The following is a 16,287-nucleotide window of genomic DNA, read 5'->3' as shown; positions in this document are numbered from 1 at the left end:
TAAAACATTTATTTTCCCCACATGTCCCACTTAGGGCTCTGGGTAGAGACTGGGAAGAAAGTAATCAGAAGCATTGCACTGTGGCTTTAATATTTAAAACCTCTTAAAAAAATAAAACCTCTTAAATATAATTATGCACAATTAAAATTAATTCTAGTGTTGACTGAAAACATAAATACAAACAAACAATCCCCCAAGCTACTTGGTAATCTGCCTGACAAGCTTGTAAAATGAAAATTGATTTTCATCCTCTTCAACTGAGTGAATTTTATAGTCACTGGAAGCTTCAAAACTCGACACTGGGGGGAAAAGATTATCCAACCATTCCCAGGGGCCAACATCAGACACTTTCTTTTCTCTCGTCTTTCTCCCTCTCTTTGATTTATGATCATTCATAACCTTACACTTCCAATCACTGTGTTACACAGGTTGTAGCTAAGTAAAATTAACTGCTTGAAAAAGATGAAAAAGTCAACCATCACATTATAATTTTACTTATTAACAAAGCAGTTTGGATTTTCACAACTGAACTGACACTAATTATCCATCACCTATACACACAGTGGGGGCCCAAACTTGTCTGGTTTCTGCCTGTCCTTCTGGTAACTTTGCTTCTAGTTGAAAAACTACATTTCCTTCTTTTGTCAGTATTGGTTCTAATGGCTTGAAAATCAAACACAACTTTTCTAATTAACATTTATTCTCAACTTTATACATACGCACCTAGATCTGAATGCATACTGCTAGAAGATAAAGTACATTTTTCTGATAGTTTTACCACTGTGATAGTGTGAGGAACATCTAGGGACCATAAGAATCTAGAAGAATGACAGTTTTAATAAGAGAAATATAACTGTTTCCTTTCTTTCCTCAAATTTTCTTTACTGTTTTGGTTAACTTAAATGTGCTATGAACTGCACTCATTTTTATTTAACACAAAAAGATTAAATGTTACTCATAATAGAAAGAAAAACCATTAAACTAGATGAAATTGTTATCTTTTCCAAATACAATTCACTATAGCAATAAGAAGGGAAATCATATTGATATACACCAGGAGGCAATCAGGTTATGAATCATGTCATCTTTAGTTCTCTTGAGGGACCTAGTACATTTGCATTAATTTGGTGTGATAATATCTATGCCTCTTTTCCAGGGGTTTACTGAAGTGTATTTTCACTTTCCTGGTATCATTATCTTTTTCCATCTTCAGTTTTTCTCTAGGCCTTTTGGACAAATTTAGAACAGAATGTGTTGTAACCATGGTGAGTCAGGAGTATAATCAATGTAAAATGAATGATCAGAATGAGTTTTTTTAATGTTTACAATAATCCCTGCAGTATATTGTGATATCATTATGAAAATGGTTAATGAGATTTTAGAGCTAAATGACCCCAGTAGGAGAAAAGAAAAATAAAAGTTTGATGGGTGTAAGTATATGAGTTAAACTCAAGCTTTTCTGGGCTTCAGGAAAACTAACAGGGTCTACTGAATTATGAATTTCTTCCCTAGGCAAGTTAAGCCCTAACTTTAGGATTTTCTATAAGGAAACAACAACCTTGCATTATTTTCAGTCTGAAGCCAAAATATTCTTTTGAATTTTGGCTTAAAAACTTACATAATATTCCTAAAGCTACCAGACACCAAGCTCAGGGATGTTGCACAAATTTAATGTAGACAGATTTTAAGTCCTCCAACACCGGCTAAGATGCAAATGGGCATACATTTAAGTAGTTAATTGACACAGTCTCCAACTGTTCTACAGATTTGGGAAAAAAAAACCCAGTCTCTGTGATTTAGCCCTCTGATATACAAATGCCTGGGTATTCATACCCTGTATGTGTTCTCTCTCGACCCATGTGTCTGAGTCATTTACAGTTGCTAGTGCTGATGCACACTTCATAGTTTTGATAATGGCTCAAGGGAAATAAAACCATTTGATGGTGGTCTAAAATCATTACCAAGAGCTCTCAAACTTTGTATAAAGCAGGGAAACTTTATTTTCAAACAAAATTATGCATGGAATTCCCGGAATGTAGATTTTTAAAAATAAAAGCTTACTTCGTTAAGTACCTAAGTAAGCAAGATAGATTCTCTAAATTAGGGTTTACCCACCAAGGCCCTGCCCACTACCAGTTTTTATACAGCCCACCAATGAAGAATGGTTTTTACATTTTTTAAGTTGTTGTAAAGTATCAAAAGAAGAACAATATTTCATAGACATGAAAGGTATGTGAAATTCAGATTTCAGTGTCCATAAAGTTTTATTGAAACACATCCATGGTCATTTCTTTACCTGTTGTGTATGACTGCTTTCACATTACAAGGGTGAAGTTGAGTAGCTATGACAAAGACATTATTGCCAAGAAAGCCAAAAATATATTTTTTAAAGATTTTATTTATTTATTTGACAGAAAGAGAGATAGCGAGAGAGGGAACACAAGCAGGGGGAGTGGGAGAGGGAAAAGCTGGGAGCCGATGTATGGCTCGATCCCAGGATCATGACCCGATCTGAAGGCAGACGCTTAATGACTGAGCCACCCGGGTGCCCCCAAAAATATTTTTTATCTGGCCCTTTACAGAAAAAGTTTGCCAACCTCTGCTATAAATGAGAATATTTACACTCACTTCCTAAAAAAACAGGTTTTACAACATTTGACTTTCCTCTTACAAGTGGGTATGTTAACCACTGTGCCAGTTGTAAATGTACCTGAGAATTGCTCATCCTATCTACTTCAAGTAGTACAACTTTCCTACTTTCATCATTGGTAAACTGGGTATGTGACTGCCCAGCTTTGTGCTTGGCCCTGTGGAGAATTCTGAAGGGAAATACATTGTAACTCCTGCCTTCCATGAGCTTGAAATCTAGCTCAAGAGAAAACCCTTGTTCTATGCTACATTGAATCACACATGAAACAACCCGTTTCTGTGGTTTCTATCAGGAAACCCTCATACTAGGCTTGTGCGCAGAGAGCAAATGAAAGTGAAGTTTGGGGAAAATGGAAGAGGGGGCTTCCATTAGAGCAAAGAAAGTAATTTCAAAGTGAAAATCAAACTTCCCTGTTCTTAAAGCATTCCACCTGTTGCTTGCCACCACCACCCCTTACTCTCCTCTGCTTGCCGCCACCCCCACCCCCAACAACTGCTCTCTCCCCTTCCCATTCTGTCTCTCATGCAGAGCCAGCAAGCATTTTTCTGCCTTAGCCACTACTGACCCATGCCCTTAAGGTCCCATTTTTCACCCAACCAGCTTATCAAAGTTTTGTTCTTACATGTTCCCTAAACAAAGATGATTCTCTCCCTCAGACAAACTCTGATGTCACTTGTTAAATAATACTTAAAAAAGGAAAAAGGCATCTCAGCTGAGGAGGGGAGAGGAGAAGGAAAGCATTCTTGGTTAGAGACGCATGAGCAAAGGTTGGGAGACGGGCATCCGGCAGTGAAGAAACAAGCTAGACAAGAATGGAGTTTGGATAATAGAGGTTAAAGGAAGAAAGGTCAGACAGGCACACAACGATGGCCCAAGGACCTGGCAATGAAAATAAAACTTAGCAAAGAAACTGAGAATCAGTTTAAGTTTGTGAGCATAGGAGTGGCCTGATGAAGGCAGCACTTACGGAATGTGGATACTGAGGCTTGACTTAAGGTGACATACTTCAGAGTGTGACAGGAGGATGGCAGAATAATCTAAGCATAACGTAGTGAGAGCCTGAACTTCAGTGGGGGTGGTGGTGATAGAGGAAAAATCGGCTCTCAGGATTTGCGAGAGAAAAAAATTGATGCGACATAGTTTTAGGGAATGAAGGGAGGGGAGAGGATTGCAAGATTTGGGCCTGAGTGACTTGAAAAATGGTAGAGACATTATCAAATATATTACTATTTTTAAAATACATGTATAATTTACAACTTTCCTATTACCATCATGGAATCCTGTCTTCTTATAGAAAAGGCACATACATATATACACAGGGAGGTTAAATTAAGACAGAGATTTAAATTAATAGGGAAAAAGGAAAGTGAGGGTGATATAATCCTCTGCCTGAGTACTAAATTTAGCTCTGAGCTTCCTTGCAGCTGAGGCAGGTGGCTTCAGAGCTGTGATTCTCTATCACTCCTTCCAGGACCATCACCTGCCTGGCAGTACATTCTGGAAGAAATCACACTGATCTTTACTGAGTAATGTCCAGGCATGCCTCGTTCTATTGCATTCCACTTTACTGCACTTCTCAGATACTGTTTTTTTACAGATATTGCATTTGAAGGTTTGTGGCAAACCTCCATCATGCAAGTCTATCGACGCCATTTTTCCAACAGCATTTGGTCACTTCATGTCTCTGGGTCACATTTTGGTAATTCTCCCAGTATTTCAAACTTTTTCATTATTATTGTATTTGTTATGGTGATCTGTGATCAGTGATCTTTGATGTTACTCTTGTAATTGTTTTGAGGTACCATGAACCATGTTCCTATAAAATGGCAAACTCAATCGATAAATGTTCTGTGTGTTCTGACTGCAGATGTGGTAGAAATAGCAAGAGAACCAGAACAAGAAGTGGAGCCTGAACATAGGACTAACTTGCCGCAATCTCACGATAACACTTTAACGGATGAGGAGTGGCTTCTTATGGATGAGCAAGGAAAGTGGTCTCTTGAGATGGAATCTACTCCTGGTGAAGATGCTGTGAAGATTGTTGAAATGACAACAAAGGATTTAGAATACTACATGAACTTGGTTGACAAAGCAGCAGTAGGCTGTGAGGAGATCCCAATTTTGAAAGAAGTTCTTCTGTGGGTAAAATGCTATCAAACAGCATTGCAGGCTATAGAGAAATTACTCGTGTAAGAGTCAGTCAATGAAGCAAACTTCATATTGTCTTATTTTAAGGAATTGCCACAGCCATCCCAACCTTCAGCAACCACCACCCTGATGAGTCAGCAGCCATCAACCTGAGGGAAGACCCCCCCACCGGTAAAAAGTTTATGACCTACTGAAAGCTCAAATGGTTAGTATTTTTTAGCAATAAAGTATTTTACATTAAGACTAATACATTTTCTTAGACATGATGTTATTGCACATTTTTTACTTTTTTATGCAGTGGGAAACCAAAAATTTCATTCAACTCACTTTATTGTGATATTCACTTTATTGCAGTGGTCTGGAACTAAACCTGCAACATCTCTGGGATATGCCTGTAATAGATGCAGTCTCAGTACTGGTTCCTTAAAAGCTACAGAAAATGTTCTTTGTATGACTGATGCACAGATCAACACTTAAGAGAATCTGTGGGCGGGGTCTTAAGTCATAGTGCTGTGAAAGCTTTTCTAACTGAAATGAGGCTGATATGAGTCAAGTAGGGGTAACAGTCTACTCAAGAATGGGATGGGGAGCCTGGCTGAGGTGGAGAGGGAAGTCATAGGGTATCCCTTCCTGCACCAGAGATAGTCAACCTGAGTTCTGGAGCAAAAAGTAAAATGCAAAGACCTGGTCCAAGGGTGAAGGAACAAGAGGACAAAGTCTAAGAGTGAAGCTAGTTGGCTGAGTTTCTTCAGGAACCTCTGGTCATTTCCCTGTCTTCTCTGGGATCTCACTGATAGAGAACAAATAGTCTATTACTTTGACAGGACCCTCACCAAGTTAACCCAAACTACCTTTCCCTGCAACAGGAAATTATCACACGTACCCTCTTCCCAACCTGATCCTTAACATGTGGGAGGTGAAGGAACGCCAAGGGTGTGAGCATGGAGGGCAGGCCTGGGCAGTCACATGCTCCCGGGGAGCATGACCCATGGGAAACCTTAGGATGAGGGTATTCTATAGTCACAATTTACCTCCCTTTCAATTGTTACCATTAAAATGTTTTTAAACATATCCCTTCAAATTTTTCAGAAAAACACAGCAAATCCTAGGCTGAAACAGAAAATGCTTGCCCTCAATCACCCTGTCCTTCCTGTTACAGCACTCATCACACTGTAATTGCTTATTTTCCTGTCTCCCTTTCTGGCTGAATGATAAATCAGTTTCGGAGGGCAAGACCTTGTAATCTCATTCCTCACTCTATCTCTGGCACCTATCATTTGTGTTCAATAAATACTTGTCAAATAATGTTGAATGAAAGCCTTCCCACATCTCTCTCCTTTAGCTACTTCTATACTGTTCTTGATCCTGACCTGATTTCTTCCTAGGCAAACAGACTGTCCCTCATTCTGACATAAGAGGCTTGAAGCTGGATATTTGGGGTCAAAATTATTAATTGTCTAAGTATTTTGTTTTATTAATTCTCAGTAGAGTTGTATTAATAATAAGGACATACATCAAATATTCTTTTCTCTCTAATCTTGATTTCCTACGTCTTTCAAAAGCCACAAAAAAATTCCTGTTTCATGGAAATCCCTACTGCCCTTTTGCCTACATCGTAAAGAAAATTAATGGCAACATGGAATTTACTGAATGTTTACCATAGGCCAGCCTCTGTCCTCAACACTTAGTAAGTATGAAGTCATGTAAAACTTTCCCCAATTCTAGGAAGTTGGTATTTATTGCCTCCATTTACAAATAAGGAAAAAGAGACAGAGAATAATTTCAAGAGGTGCCCAAGGTCCAGGGCTATACATATACTTGCAAGTTGTATACCACCCAACTCCAGTGGGCACCATTATACACCCTCCACGGCTGTATGGAGTGGCTCTGCCAAGGCCACAGAGCTACTAATCAGGGCAGCTAAGATTCTAACCCTCGCACTCTGGCTCCAGCCCCTACCCTTAACCATGACACTAATCTAGAGCTTTTTCCTTTCATGTAATTCCTGCCCCTACGGGGTTATGCTTAGAGTTGGCAATACCAACCACTCAAAGCTCACTATTGGTGAGTTCCTGATTCGATCAAGGTCAATTCTTTTATATTGTTTGGGGACGACTCGTTATCATGCATATTGGTTTTATACTCTAGTTAAATAGAACCTTCAAGTAGCTAGAGCTATGATGGGTAGGTCAGCAGTTAAAGGTGAGGAAAATAGAGACTATTTTTTTTTTTACCTAAATCAGAACTCTATGGAGTAAAATAGTTCCTTTCCTCATACACTTATAAAACAATTTTTTTCTTAATGCTAGCAGGATGCCTGTTCTTAATGCCAACGTAGCAGAGAATGAAAATAAGATAAGCAGAGTTAGATTGCTGCACGCCAGAGTTTCTAAATGCAGAGTTCTTATCCTAGCAGCCGCAGCAGCACCTGGAGCTTATCAGAGATGCAAAATCTTGGGATGCCTGGGTGGCTCCGTCCGTTACGTGTCTGACTCTTGATCTCAGCTCAGGTCTTGACCTAAGGGTCATGAGTTCAAGTCCCATACTGGGCTCCAAGCTGGGCACAGAGCCTACTTAAAAAAAAAAATGCAAAATCTCAAGCCCCACCCCAGTCGCACGGGATCCAAATCCGTATTTTAACAAGATCTCCAAGTGATCCACTTATAAACCAGGTTTGAGAAGGATTACTCTTGTGTCTTGTTTGCTGTGCTGTGATATGATGCCTTGCCCTTTGCCTCTTAGATCCTCCATGTCCCCAAACCTGCCATACTACCCTACTAACTGCAAGAGACTTGTGTTCGCATAACTTTGTGGGATTGCAGAGAAGCAGACTGTTCCATATTTGTGTTGATGTGGGGCAGAAAGAAGAGACCAGCTGCAGAAGGCAAGACACAGAGATCAAGAGCTTGGTGTAAGCAGGAACTCAAAACAAGAGATGAGGAGGAGGGCCCCAAATCTCTAGGAAAGTGGGAAGGGATGGGGCTGCTGGTCCATGTGTGGAATAGGGATACTGGCCATTACCATGTGAAAGCAAAAATGACTGCCCCATGCCATTCATGTTAAAGGAAGAAAGCCCTATAAAGTAGGAGCGGAGGGCTGGGTACAGATATCTATAAATTTATATTCAATTCTATGTACATTCTCTGTGTCAAATTTGGTTACTTCCTGATTCTAGGGAAATGTATATGTATTTCTAGAAATAAATCTTTATCTGAGATTCCTGGTTTCAGCTAGTCTGTATTTATAACTAAAATCTCCATGTCATTTATTGAAATAGGCCTTGGAACAGAGGTCATTCTCTGTGGTTGTGAGAAAAGAGATACCCTCACTTAAAGAGGGCATTTTTGTCTGCCTAACGGGCTGGTTGAATGGATGCAACACGCACTGCAAGCTCATTTATCAAATAAGATAAATCTGCGAGAGCACTCTGTAAACTGTAAAACACTAGAGAGGCAGAAAATTGTTACTGCTCCTGCTGCTATTAATTAATTAGGACGGTGACTGGTGATTATGAATTCATTTGATCAATACAATTAGCTAATTTAGAAGACTCAGAGTACAAAGTGAACTGATGTATTAATAATAAAGTGAACATGAAACTGATATAGGAGTGAATGAGGTATATGTTTCATAAGCACACACCACAAATGCGTGTGACCAGCACTGCTTTGTTTCTTCTCTAACACAATTATAACATTTATACACACAGACACAGGTGTGTGTGTTGCAGGGGCGGGTGTACATATGGCAGCCCCAGGAATGATGAAGATCGTAAGAAATAATAAAAGTTAGGTGAAGCTCTGGTCAATGAATGTCATAAGCACCAAACAGGAGGTCAAATAAACCACTCTGAAATAAGAACCCCTCTCACGCTTTTCTACGCATTGGAGAGTATCATCTGGAGGCAAAGAGATCTCAGAACCTCCTGTTTTACAGAGCCCTCTGCAGACTCTCTTTCTACCCCCTGCATTTTACCTTCCGCGTTTTGTTCCCAATCTCCTCTCTTTGAACCCCTCTGGTCTGCTATGCACTTGTAGGACAAATCAGAAGTTCCATTTTCTCTGCCTCTTTCTCTTCCCAGGCTTTTTCTTTCCTGCAGGGATAATCTATGTCGATCAAATCTTTACACAACTCCTTTCACAAAATCTTTTCAGAGCAATGTCACAATGCTGTTTTGCTGGAATTTGTAGTTTTTCGTCCTCATTTTGAGGACATCATACACAAAAAGATCTTTGAGGGTGTGTTTACTTGAACATTCCAAAGAGTTTGAAATGAAAACGTATTTTCCCACCTCTTAGCTGAAGCTTTAAAAACCTGGAATTATCCCTGACTCATGCCTCTCTCTCATTTCGGAGCCTGGGGAAGGTCTGAGATGATCTCTTTTACATCTGATTCTCCTTTTCAATTCACCATATAATGGATTAAAAAAAAAAAAAAACGACCACTACAGTAGTAATTTAATCAGTGGAAGCCTATAGCCCAAAATTACGAACAATGTAATATGATGCTATAAATGTTGGTTTGGATTTTGAATAATGTGAACGTTAGTATGAAGAAAGGAGTAAATGACCGGATCATCCGGTAGCACTGGTAAGAGCCACAATACCCTCTTAGCCTCATAGAAAGGGAGACTCCTCTGCCACAAATTAGCAATATCTCTCTCGCCAGCCATGCACACTGCTTTCTCTGCTGGGACTGATGACTGAAGACGTCACTCTTTCTGTTTGAAGGAAGCATAACCCAGGGTCCTAGAGGACCTGCAGGATGCTGAGACCTTCATCTCTATTAGCATGGACTGAATAGCACCAAGCTGCAGAGACTGCAAGATACACCTCCCACCCTCTGAGCAACCCTCCCACCCACGGGAGGAACTAACAAAACTCATAGTTTGTTTGTTTGTATTAAGATTTTATTTACTTATTTAAGAGAGAGAGAACAAGTGAGGGGAGAGGCAGAGGGAGAGGGACAAGCAGACTCCCCACTGAGCAGGGAATCTGACTGGGACTCCATCCCAGGACTCCAGGATCATGACCTATGCCAAAGGCAGACGCTTAACTGACCGAGCCACCCAGGTGCCCCCAAAACCCATATTTTTAATGGGAACGTCTGTGTATACAACTGCTCTTTGTCATAAGGCACAGCCAAAAGGCAAAACAGCTGAAGTGATCGCCCCCGTCCACCATCAACACAATCCACACACCAATCCAAGTCCATCAGATTTTCCTTCCAATATTCATTCCATTACTTCCCCTTACTGGTATCCAGCCCAGGCCCTGGTTTTATTCATGTGCAGTTGTCTAGCGCAAACGTATCTTACAGACTTGCCGTGTGACAGGCACTTCACATACATTTTTATTAATTCTCAACAGTAGCACTGCACCTCAGTTGCAAAGCTTTTACAAATGAGAAATGGAGGAAAGCTGTTATTTTTGTCTGCCTGGCAGCCCTTGGCTTCCCCTCACCATTCTGTGGGGCATTGCCCCTTCCCCACCCAATTTCATGGTATGGATGACAGTGCCCTTCCCCCTCCTCCCAGGCACGTTGGGGTCAACCATGAAACCACACACTCTGGGCACAGGGATGGTCCAGGGCGTCCCTAACAGCAGTGACACCACCACCACAGCAGTTTCGTGCTGGCAACCATTCCCAATGTTGTAAACGTTTGAAGGCATTTCATCCTCACAACAACCCTATGACAGGTCCCAGTACTTTTCTCATTTATCAGATGAGGCGACGGAGGCACAGAGAGGTTGAGGAACCTGCCTAAGATCCTAAGCTAGGTCATAAATTCTTCTCTCAGAATTTAATCACTCTAGCCAAGAAAAGAGTCCTTTCTCTCTGTTAGAGAAACTGGGAAGAGAGAGTGAGCACGCAGTGACCAGTAGCCCCCTCCAGTACTGTGGTTGTGCGAAAAGTGAAAGCTACCCTGTACCCTGCCGTTCCCCACAGAGGAAAAGAGAAATCTCTAGCTCCATTTCCTGAGTGCCCCCCGGCTGCCTCACTTTATGTTTTCCCCAGGCTTGGCTGTTCCGCAGTCCCTCCGCTTTGGCAGTCAATCCAGTAATTGTCCAATAGATTTTGTTTTTAAGCCTAGACTGAATTGAGATTCAGTCACTTGCCAGCAAATGATTACTGACTAACATAAGAAGATGGAGGCTCAGAGAGGCTAGCTGGTACAGCACGGAGCACAGCTAGGCTTTTCTGATTCGAAAGCACCTGCCCATTCTACCTAACCATTTAGACCCTCAGCTGGCCGGCCCTCCACAGAATCACCACCATACAGTCAGCCCTTCTGGAACGTGCTTTTCATCACTCTTCAATTCCTCCAACAGTTTCCCACATTTCCGGACACATCAAACGCACACACCTCTGCCTCCTTTTCAACGCCTTCCAAATCAGGCCTCACTTAAATTCAAAAACTCTCCTGCTATCTCCCACCCAACAAGGATCTAGCCCAATCCATGCCATTCACATTGCTGTGATTCCTTCACTCAAGTCCTTTCAAATGACTAAAATCATACGTATTCATGACTCAATTCAAGTCTTGCCCCTTTCCAGAAATCCCAACTACTCTCATCATTAATAATTTCTTCAACTAAGAGTACCGAAACCATTTTGTTTGGAAACCAATTTAACAAGGCAAGAGGAACCAGTATATTTGTCTCCATATCTATAGTTTTATTTCACTTGTTAGCTACTCCATGAAAATACTGCTAATTGGGAAGTGTAAGATAGGAGTTATTTTTTTTTTTTAAAAAGGAACAATTGTAGAATAGATACCATTTTAAGTAATTATGAAGCTGATTTCCTTGATACTTTTTTCTTTCAGTTAAATGGCTCATATTTTATTTTCTATTCAGTAACAAACACACCAGAATTCAGATAAAAATCCAACTATGGAAAAAACAGCACTATGATTTCTCCAAACATCTATTTCTTTTAGCTGAAATGTACTGCTGTTCCTACAAGGAAGGATTTCAAAGCCCTTCCTCAAAATGAGGTACGCTGCTCCACCTGATGGTCTTCAGGGAAGCTGGGCTTTCATTCCTCACATCCCAAAGCAATTCATTGCTTAGCACACTCAGGAAACTGCAATCCGATTAGTGGCAAATCACAAAGCCCACCGATGGCAGGATGAACAATCATCATTGTCCCGAAAAATGCTATTTATATTTCCCTTCTTCTGAACCTGAGACTATAATTTTTTTTTCCAGTAAAAACTGTTTGAGCCCTTGATTTGGAACCATTTATATCAAACTGAAGATCTCCACTTTTCCTAGACAACACCCCTACAAGCCTTGTTTGACTTGATCTCTAATTCTACAATGTCCAAAAGTGATTTCTAAAGGAGAAATCAGTAAAACATTTAGGAGACGATATAGGAAATACTCTCATGCCTTCAGGATGAGAAAATGTAAAAAGTACTGATGTTAGGTAGAAGCTAGCTGTGAGCAGTGGAAGGAACACGGGAGGCAGAGTCCCAAGTTCTCCAAGGGAAATGATAGAGACCTGAGCTGGAGGCAAGGCTGGTGATAAACAGAACCCCAGGGGCACAACATCCCCACCCTGTGGCTTCCAAGACCTTAGGGCTGACAGACCAAGAGCCATAGGAGCAGAGCATGTGCTCTCCCCTTCTACCTCTGCCCAGGTAACCCTTAGACTCATTATAATACATTTGCGTTAGGAGGGCTTTACATCTCTCAATACATTTGAGAAAGGGGGCTTCATTGAGATGTACAGCGGCCATGACAATTGCAATACAAACTTTGTCAATGGCTGACAATGGGTGGAAGCAGCCTCCATAAGAGACCACCCCACTGTACCTCCCAGCTCCTCCCAGCTCAGAAAGATGCAATAACATCCAATCCCAAAACAACCTAGGGGCTGGTTCCACCTGGCAAACCTGCTTGTTCTCCCACCTGGAGAGTGTACTTTTGCTTTAATAAACTGCTTTGTGCTTGCTACTTTCCTTCTGGCTGTCTTTATCTGATTGCAGATCCTCACTTAAATCTTTTCGTGGGGAATCCAAGAACTGAGACCTCTATTCACACAAGGCAGACCCGCACACTTAACAGTAACAGTAAAAGAAAAAACTGACAAATTTGATTTGATTGAAATTAAAAATGTATGTTCATCAAAAGACACAGTTAAAACAGTAAAAAGTCAAGCCACAGACCGAGAGGAGATATGTGTATACATAAAACTACAAATCAGTAAGAAAAAACAATGCATTAAAAACAAAAAAAAAAATGAGCAAGAGCCCTGAACCAGTACTGCACAAAAGAAGAAATCCAAACAACAGACTTGTGAAAAGTGACAAATTTTATCAGTAATCCAGGAAACGCAAATAAAAAATGCAATGAGATAGCACTAACCACCTACCAAAACAGCTAAATTCAAGACTCAAAATAACATGTTTGTGTAATGAAAAGCCTCATACATTATTGGTGGAGGAATTAAATTATGATCACCACTTTGAGAAAATTTTTGGCATCATCTACGAAAGTTGGAATATTCATCCTATGGAATAGCAGTCCATCCCTAAATATATAACTCAAAAGAAATATGCGTGCCAAAGTGTCCACGGAAGCATTCAAAATGACCAAAACTTGGCTATAACTCAAATTGCCAGTAAAATGGATAAATTATGATATATTCTGTAATAGAACACTGTACAGAAATGAAAATAAATACCTCCATCTAACAATTTAGAAGAACTTTAAAAATACAGTGTGGAACAAAGAAGCCAGAAAGAGAGAACTGTGTGATTATGTTTACATAAAGTTCAAAACTCAGGCAAAACTAAACCATAAAGGGAAGGACAGTGGTTGCCTCTTTAGAGGAGAGGATTCATTGAGATGTACAGTTATGATCTGTGCATTTTTCAACATGTTATGTTAAACTGCAGTTAAAAATATATTAAAAATCCATGGCACTAGCAATTAGAAAATCATTGGATTTCTCAGAACATTTTCAAGAGAGTAATTTGGCTAAAAGGCAGATTTGAAGTTTTTATATAAGGTGAAATTGAGAAGTAAAGGGAGGCAGTCGGTAGATCAACGTTGAAAAGAGGGAAGCAGCCAGCACTGGCTCACACAGACTCACACAGTGCATCCGCCTTTCCCGTGCACATTAGCTTTGCTGATGACTCAGTCTTTACTTTTGCTTTCATGAGAATCTTCACAAAGTCGCTCTGGTCCCTATGATTTAAATTAACCATAGTAACCATAAACTGAATAATGAACATTTATAACCCTATCTACAGAAATGAGAAGCATTGTCAGTTTTGAGATGGAAATGGCCAATATTGAAGGAAAAATAACTTTGAATTAATATGATATCTAACTTAAAAATTTGTTTCTAAAATAGTGAATACTGAAAAGCAAGTTTTCATGATCACTACAGTTTATCTTAACTTCCAATAGCAATATGTCTTCAGTATTCCTGTTCTGTCTTCCACATTCTGGGTAAGATGACTCAGCAACATTTGCTGTAATTAAAATCCTAACATAAATATAGGAAATACACTCCATTATAAAAGTTAATGCAGAGGCCAATGGAACAAAATAAATTTTCATTAAAAAAAGTAATTAATAAGAACTTTGCTGTCTGTGTTCCTAAGTCTGATCTCCCCATTAGAATTAGTTACTCAGTCTTCCATTTTGGAACTTGCTTACTTTCTTTTTATAGAACACAAAGAGCCATTATCATTTAATTAAAACTATACCATTAAATAGCTGACCTTTCACTTCACAAGACGTGGTGCTAAGTCTGATTCCAATTCCAAGTTTAAAGTGCACTCAGCTGAAGGCAGAGGTATGTCTGTGAGTCTCAGATTCAGGGAACTGGCTTTAACGCAGCCCTTTGTGAATTAAGGTTTTCTGCCTAAGTCACTGACTCGGACTGTACATCTTTAGGTATTGCTGCAACTCTAAGTCACAGATTTGATTGAGAGTGTTAAATCTCGTGGGCAGGCACAAAGCTATCCAAGAAATATTCTGAAATACTGATTAAATTTGCAATTCCAGCTCTCTCCCTGCCGCCAACGAGTTGCGCGGGGGCAGAAGGTCGCGCGCAGGCAGAAGGTCGCGCGCAGTCAAGACTTCGGCTACACTCGTAATCCACTGCCAGGCGGAGAAAGGCATTGCTGCCAGAGGTGTAATGGACGTTAATACTGCTTTACAAGAGGTGCTGAAGACCGCCCTCGTCCACGATGGCCTAGCACGTGGAATTCACGAAGCTGCCAAAGCCTTAGACAAGCGCCAAGCCCGTCTTTGTGTGCTTGCATCCAACTGTGATGAGCCTATGTATGTCAAGTTGGTGGAGGCCCTTTGTGCTGAACACCAAATCAACCTAATCAAAGTTGATGACAAGAAACTAGGGGAATGGGTAGGCCTCTGTAAAATTGACAGAGAGGGAAAACCCCGTAAAGTGGTTGGTTGCAGTTGTGTGGTGGTTACGGACTATGGCAAAGAGTCTCAGGTGAAGGATGTCATCGAGGAATACTTCAACCACAAGAAATGAACAAATAAACTTGGTTCTTATTCCCCCCCCAAAAAAAAAAAAAAAATCGCAATTCCACAGAATCATAATTTCTGAAAGTATTCTCCAAATGAAAGTCAAAGTTAAATGCATTCTGAAAATTTGCCAAAAGTATAAGCTTAATAACTAACAAACATTTTTTTTAATTTTATAAGATTAAGATTACTGATCAGAGGACATGATCATTTTCCTAGCTATAAATATACAGTCAAGTTACCTTCCAAAAATATGAGTGGTAGGTTCTTTTCTGTGTGTTAAGTTCTTTTTTTATTTGGATTTTTGGCTCCTTTTGGTCTTTTAACTTACACTTAAATGTTAAGATGAAGCCATTGCCACAATACGTTAACGTATTCATCTCTCAAATACATGAAGCAAAATGTCTCCACAGCACACTCCTAAGACCGCTACAGAGATCCGGAAACAGCCCTGATTCTGTGCCTTCTGAAACCTGGTGAGCAAATTCTTCTAACACATACATGTTTTATTAGTCTGTTGCTTGCAATCAACAACTTCTACCTGATACATCTCCCCACGTGTAGAACACTTGCAGATAATTTACCTACCTTTCTATCTGGACCTTAAGCCACAAAACAGTAAAGGTGAATTAAGACAGACCCAAGACAGAGAAGGGTGAACAAGTAAATATTTGGCAATGGAGTTCCATTTCTTTGAAGACTTGACTTAAGTAGGGGTGAATGGATTTGCAGAGTAATATCCTCAAAGAAACTGTGGCGCGAGCCAAGCTACTCATGCTGTTTGACAAGGTCCAAGTATGGGGGACGATCCTGAAAAACAGGAGACTCCACAGCTGGCTCCTGCTATTCTCTTTCATTTTGTTTATGGCAATCTTTATAATTGTGGGAATATTTCTGGGGTTTCATGATAAAGTGACTACTCATCTTAGTTACGCCTATCTAAGCAATCATAATGAAACTAATTCCACGAAG

General features: G+C 40.2%; 1 protein-coding gene across 1 annotated transcript; it reads left to right on the top strand.

Annotated features, from left to right (window-relative positions):
- Positions 1-2,222: 2,222 nt before the first annotated feature.
- Positions 2,223-15,322, top strand: LOC110588948 (40S ribosomal protein S12-like). Its single transcript, XM_021699341.1, has 5 exons — positions 2,223-2,229; positions 4,518-4,670; positions 4,886-4,969; positions 5,958-5,970; positions 14,827-15,322. The coding sequence occupies exons 1-5, from the start codon at positions 2,223-2,225 to the stop codon at positions 15,320-15,322; spliced, it is 753 nt and encodes a 250-aa protein (XP_021555016.1).
- The last annotated feature ends 965 nt before the right edge of the window (positions 15,323-16,287 follow it).

This window comes from Neomonachus schauinslandi, chromosome 12, assembly GCF_002201575.2.
Source record: "Neomonachus schauinslandi chromosome 12, ASM220157v2, whole genome shotgun sequence".
NCBI lineage: Eukaryota > Metazoa > Chordata > Mammalia > Carnivora > Phocidae > Neomonachus > Neomonachus schauinslandi.
The sequence above is the reverse complement of the archived record's forward strand: the minus strand, read 5'-3'. Positions and strand labels throughout refer to the sequence as shown.

What these genes read in the sequence shown, in the direction of transcription:
- LOC110588948 (XM_021699341.1), top strand. An exon ending in TGAGATGGAATCTACTCCTG is followed by an intron (nt 4,671 to 4,885) that starts GTGAAGATGCTG and finishes TCTTATTTTAAG; the next exon opens with GAATTGCCACAGCCATCCCA.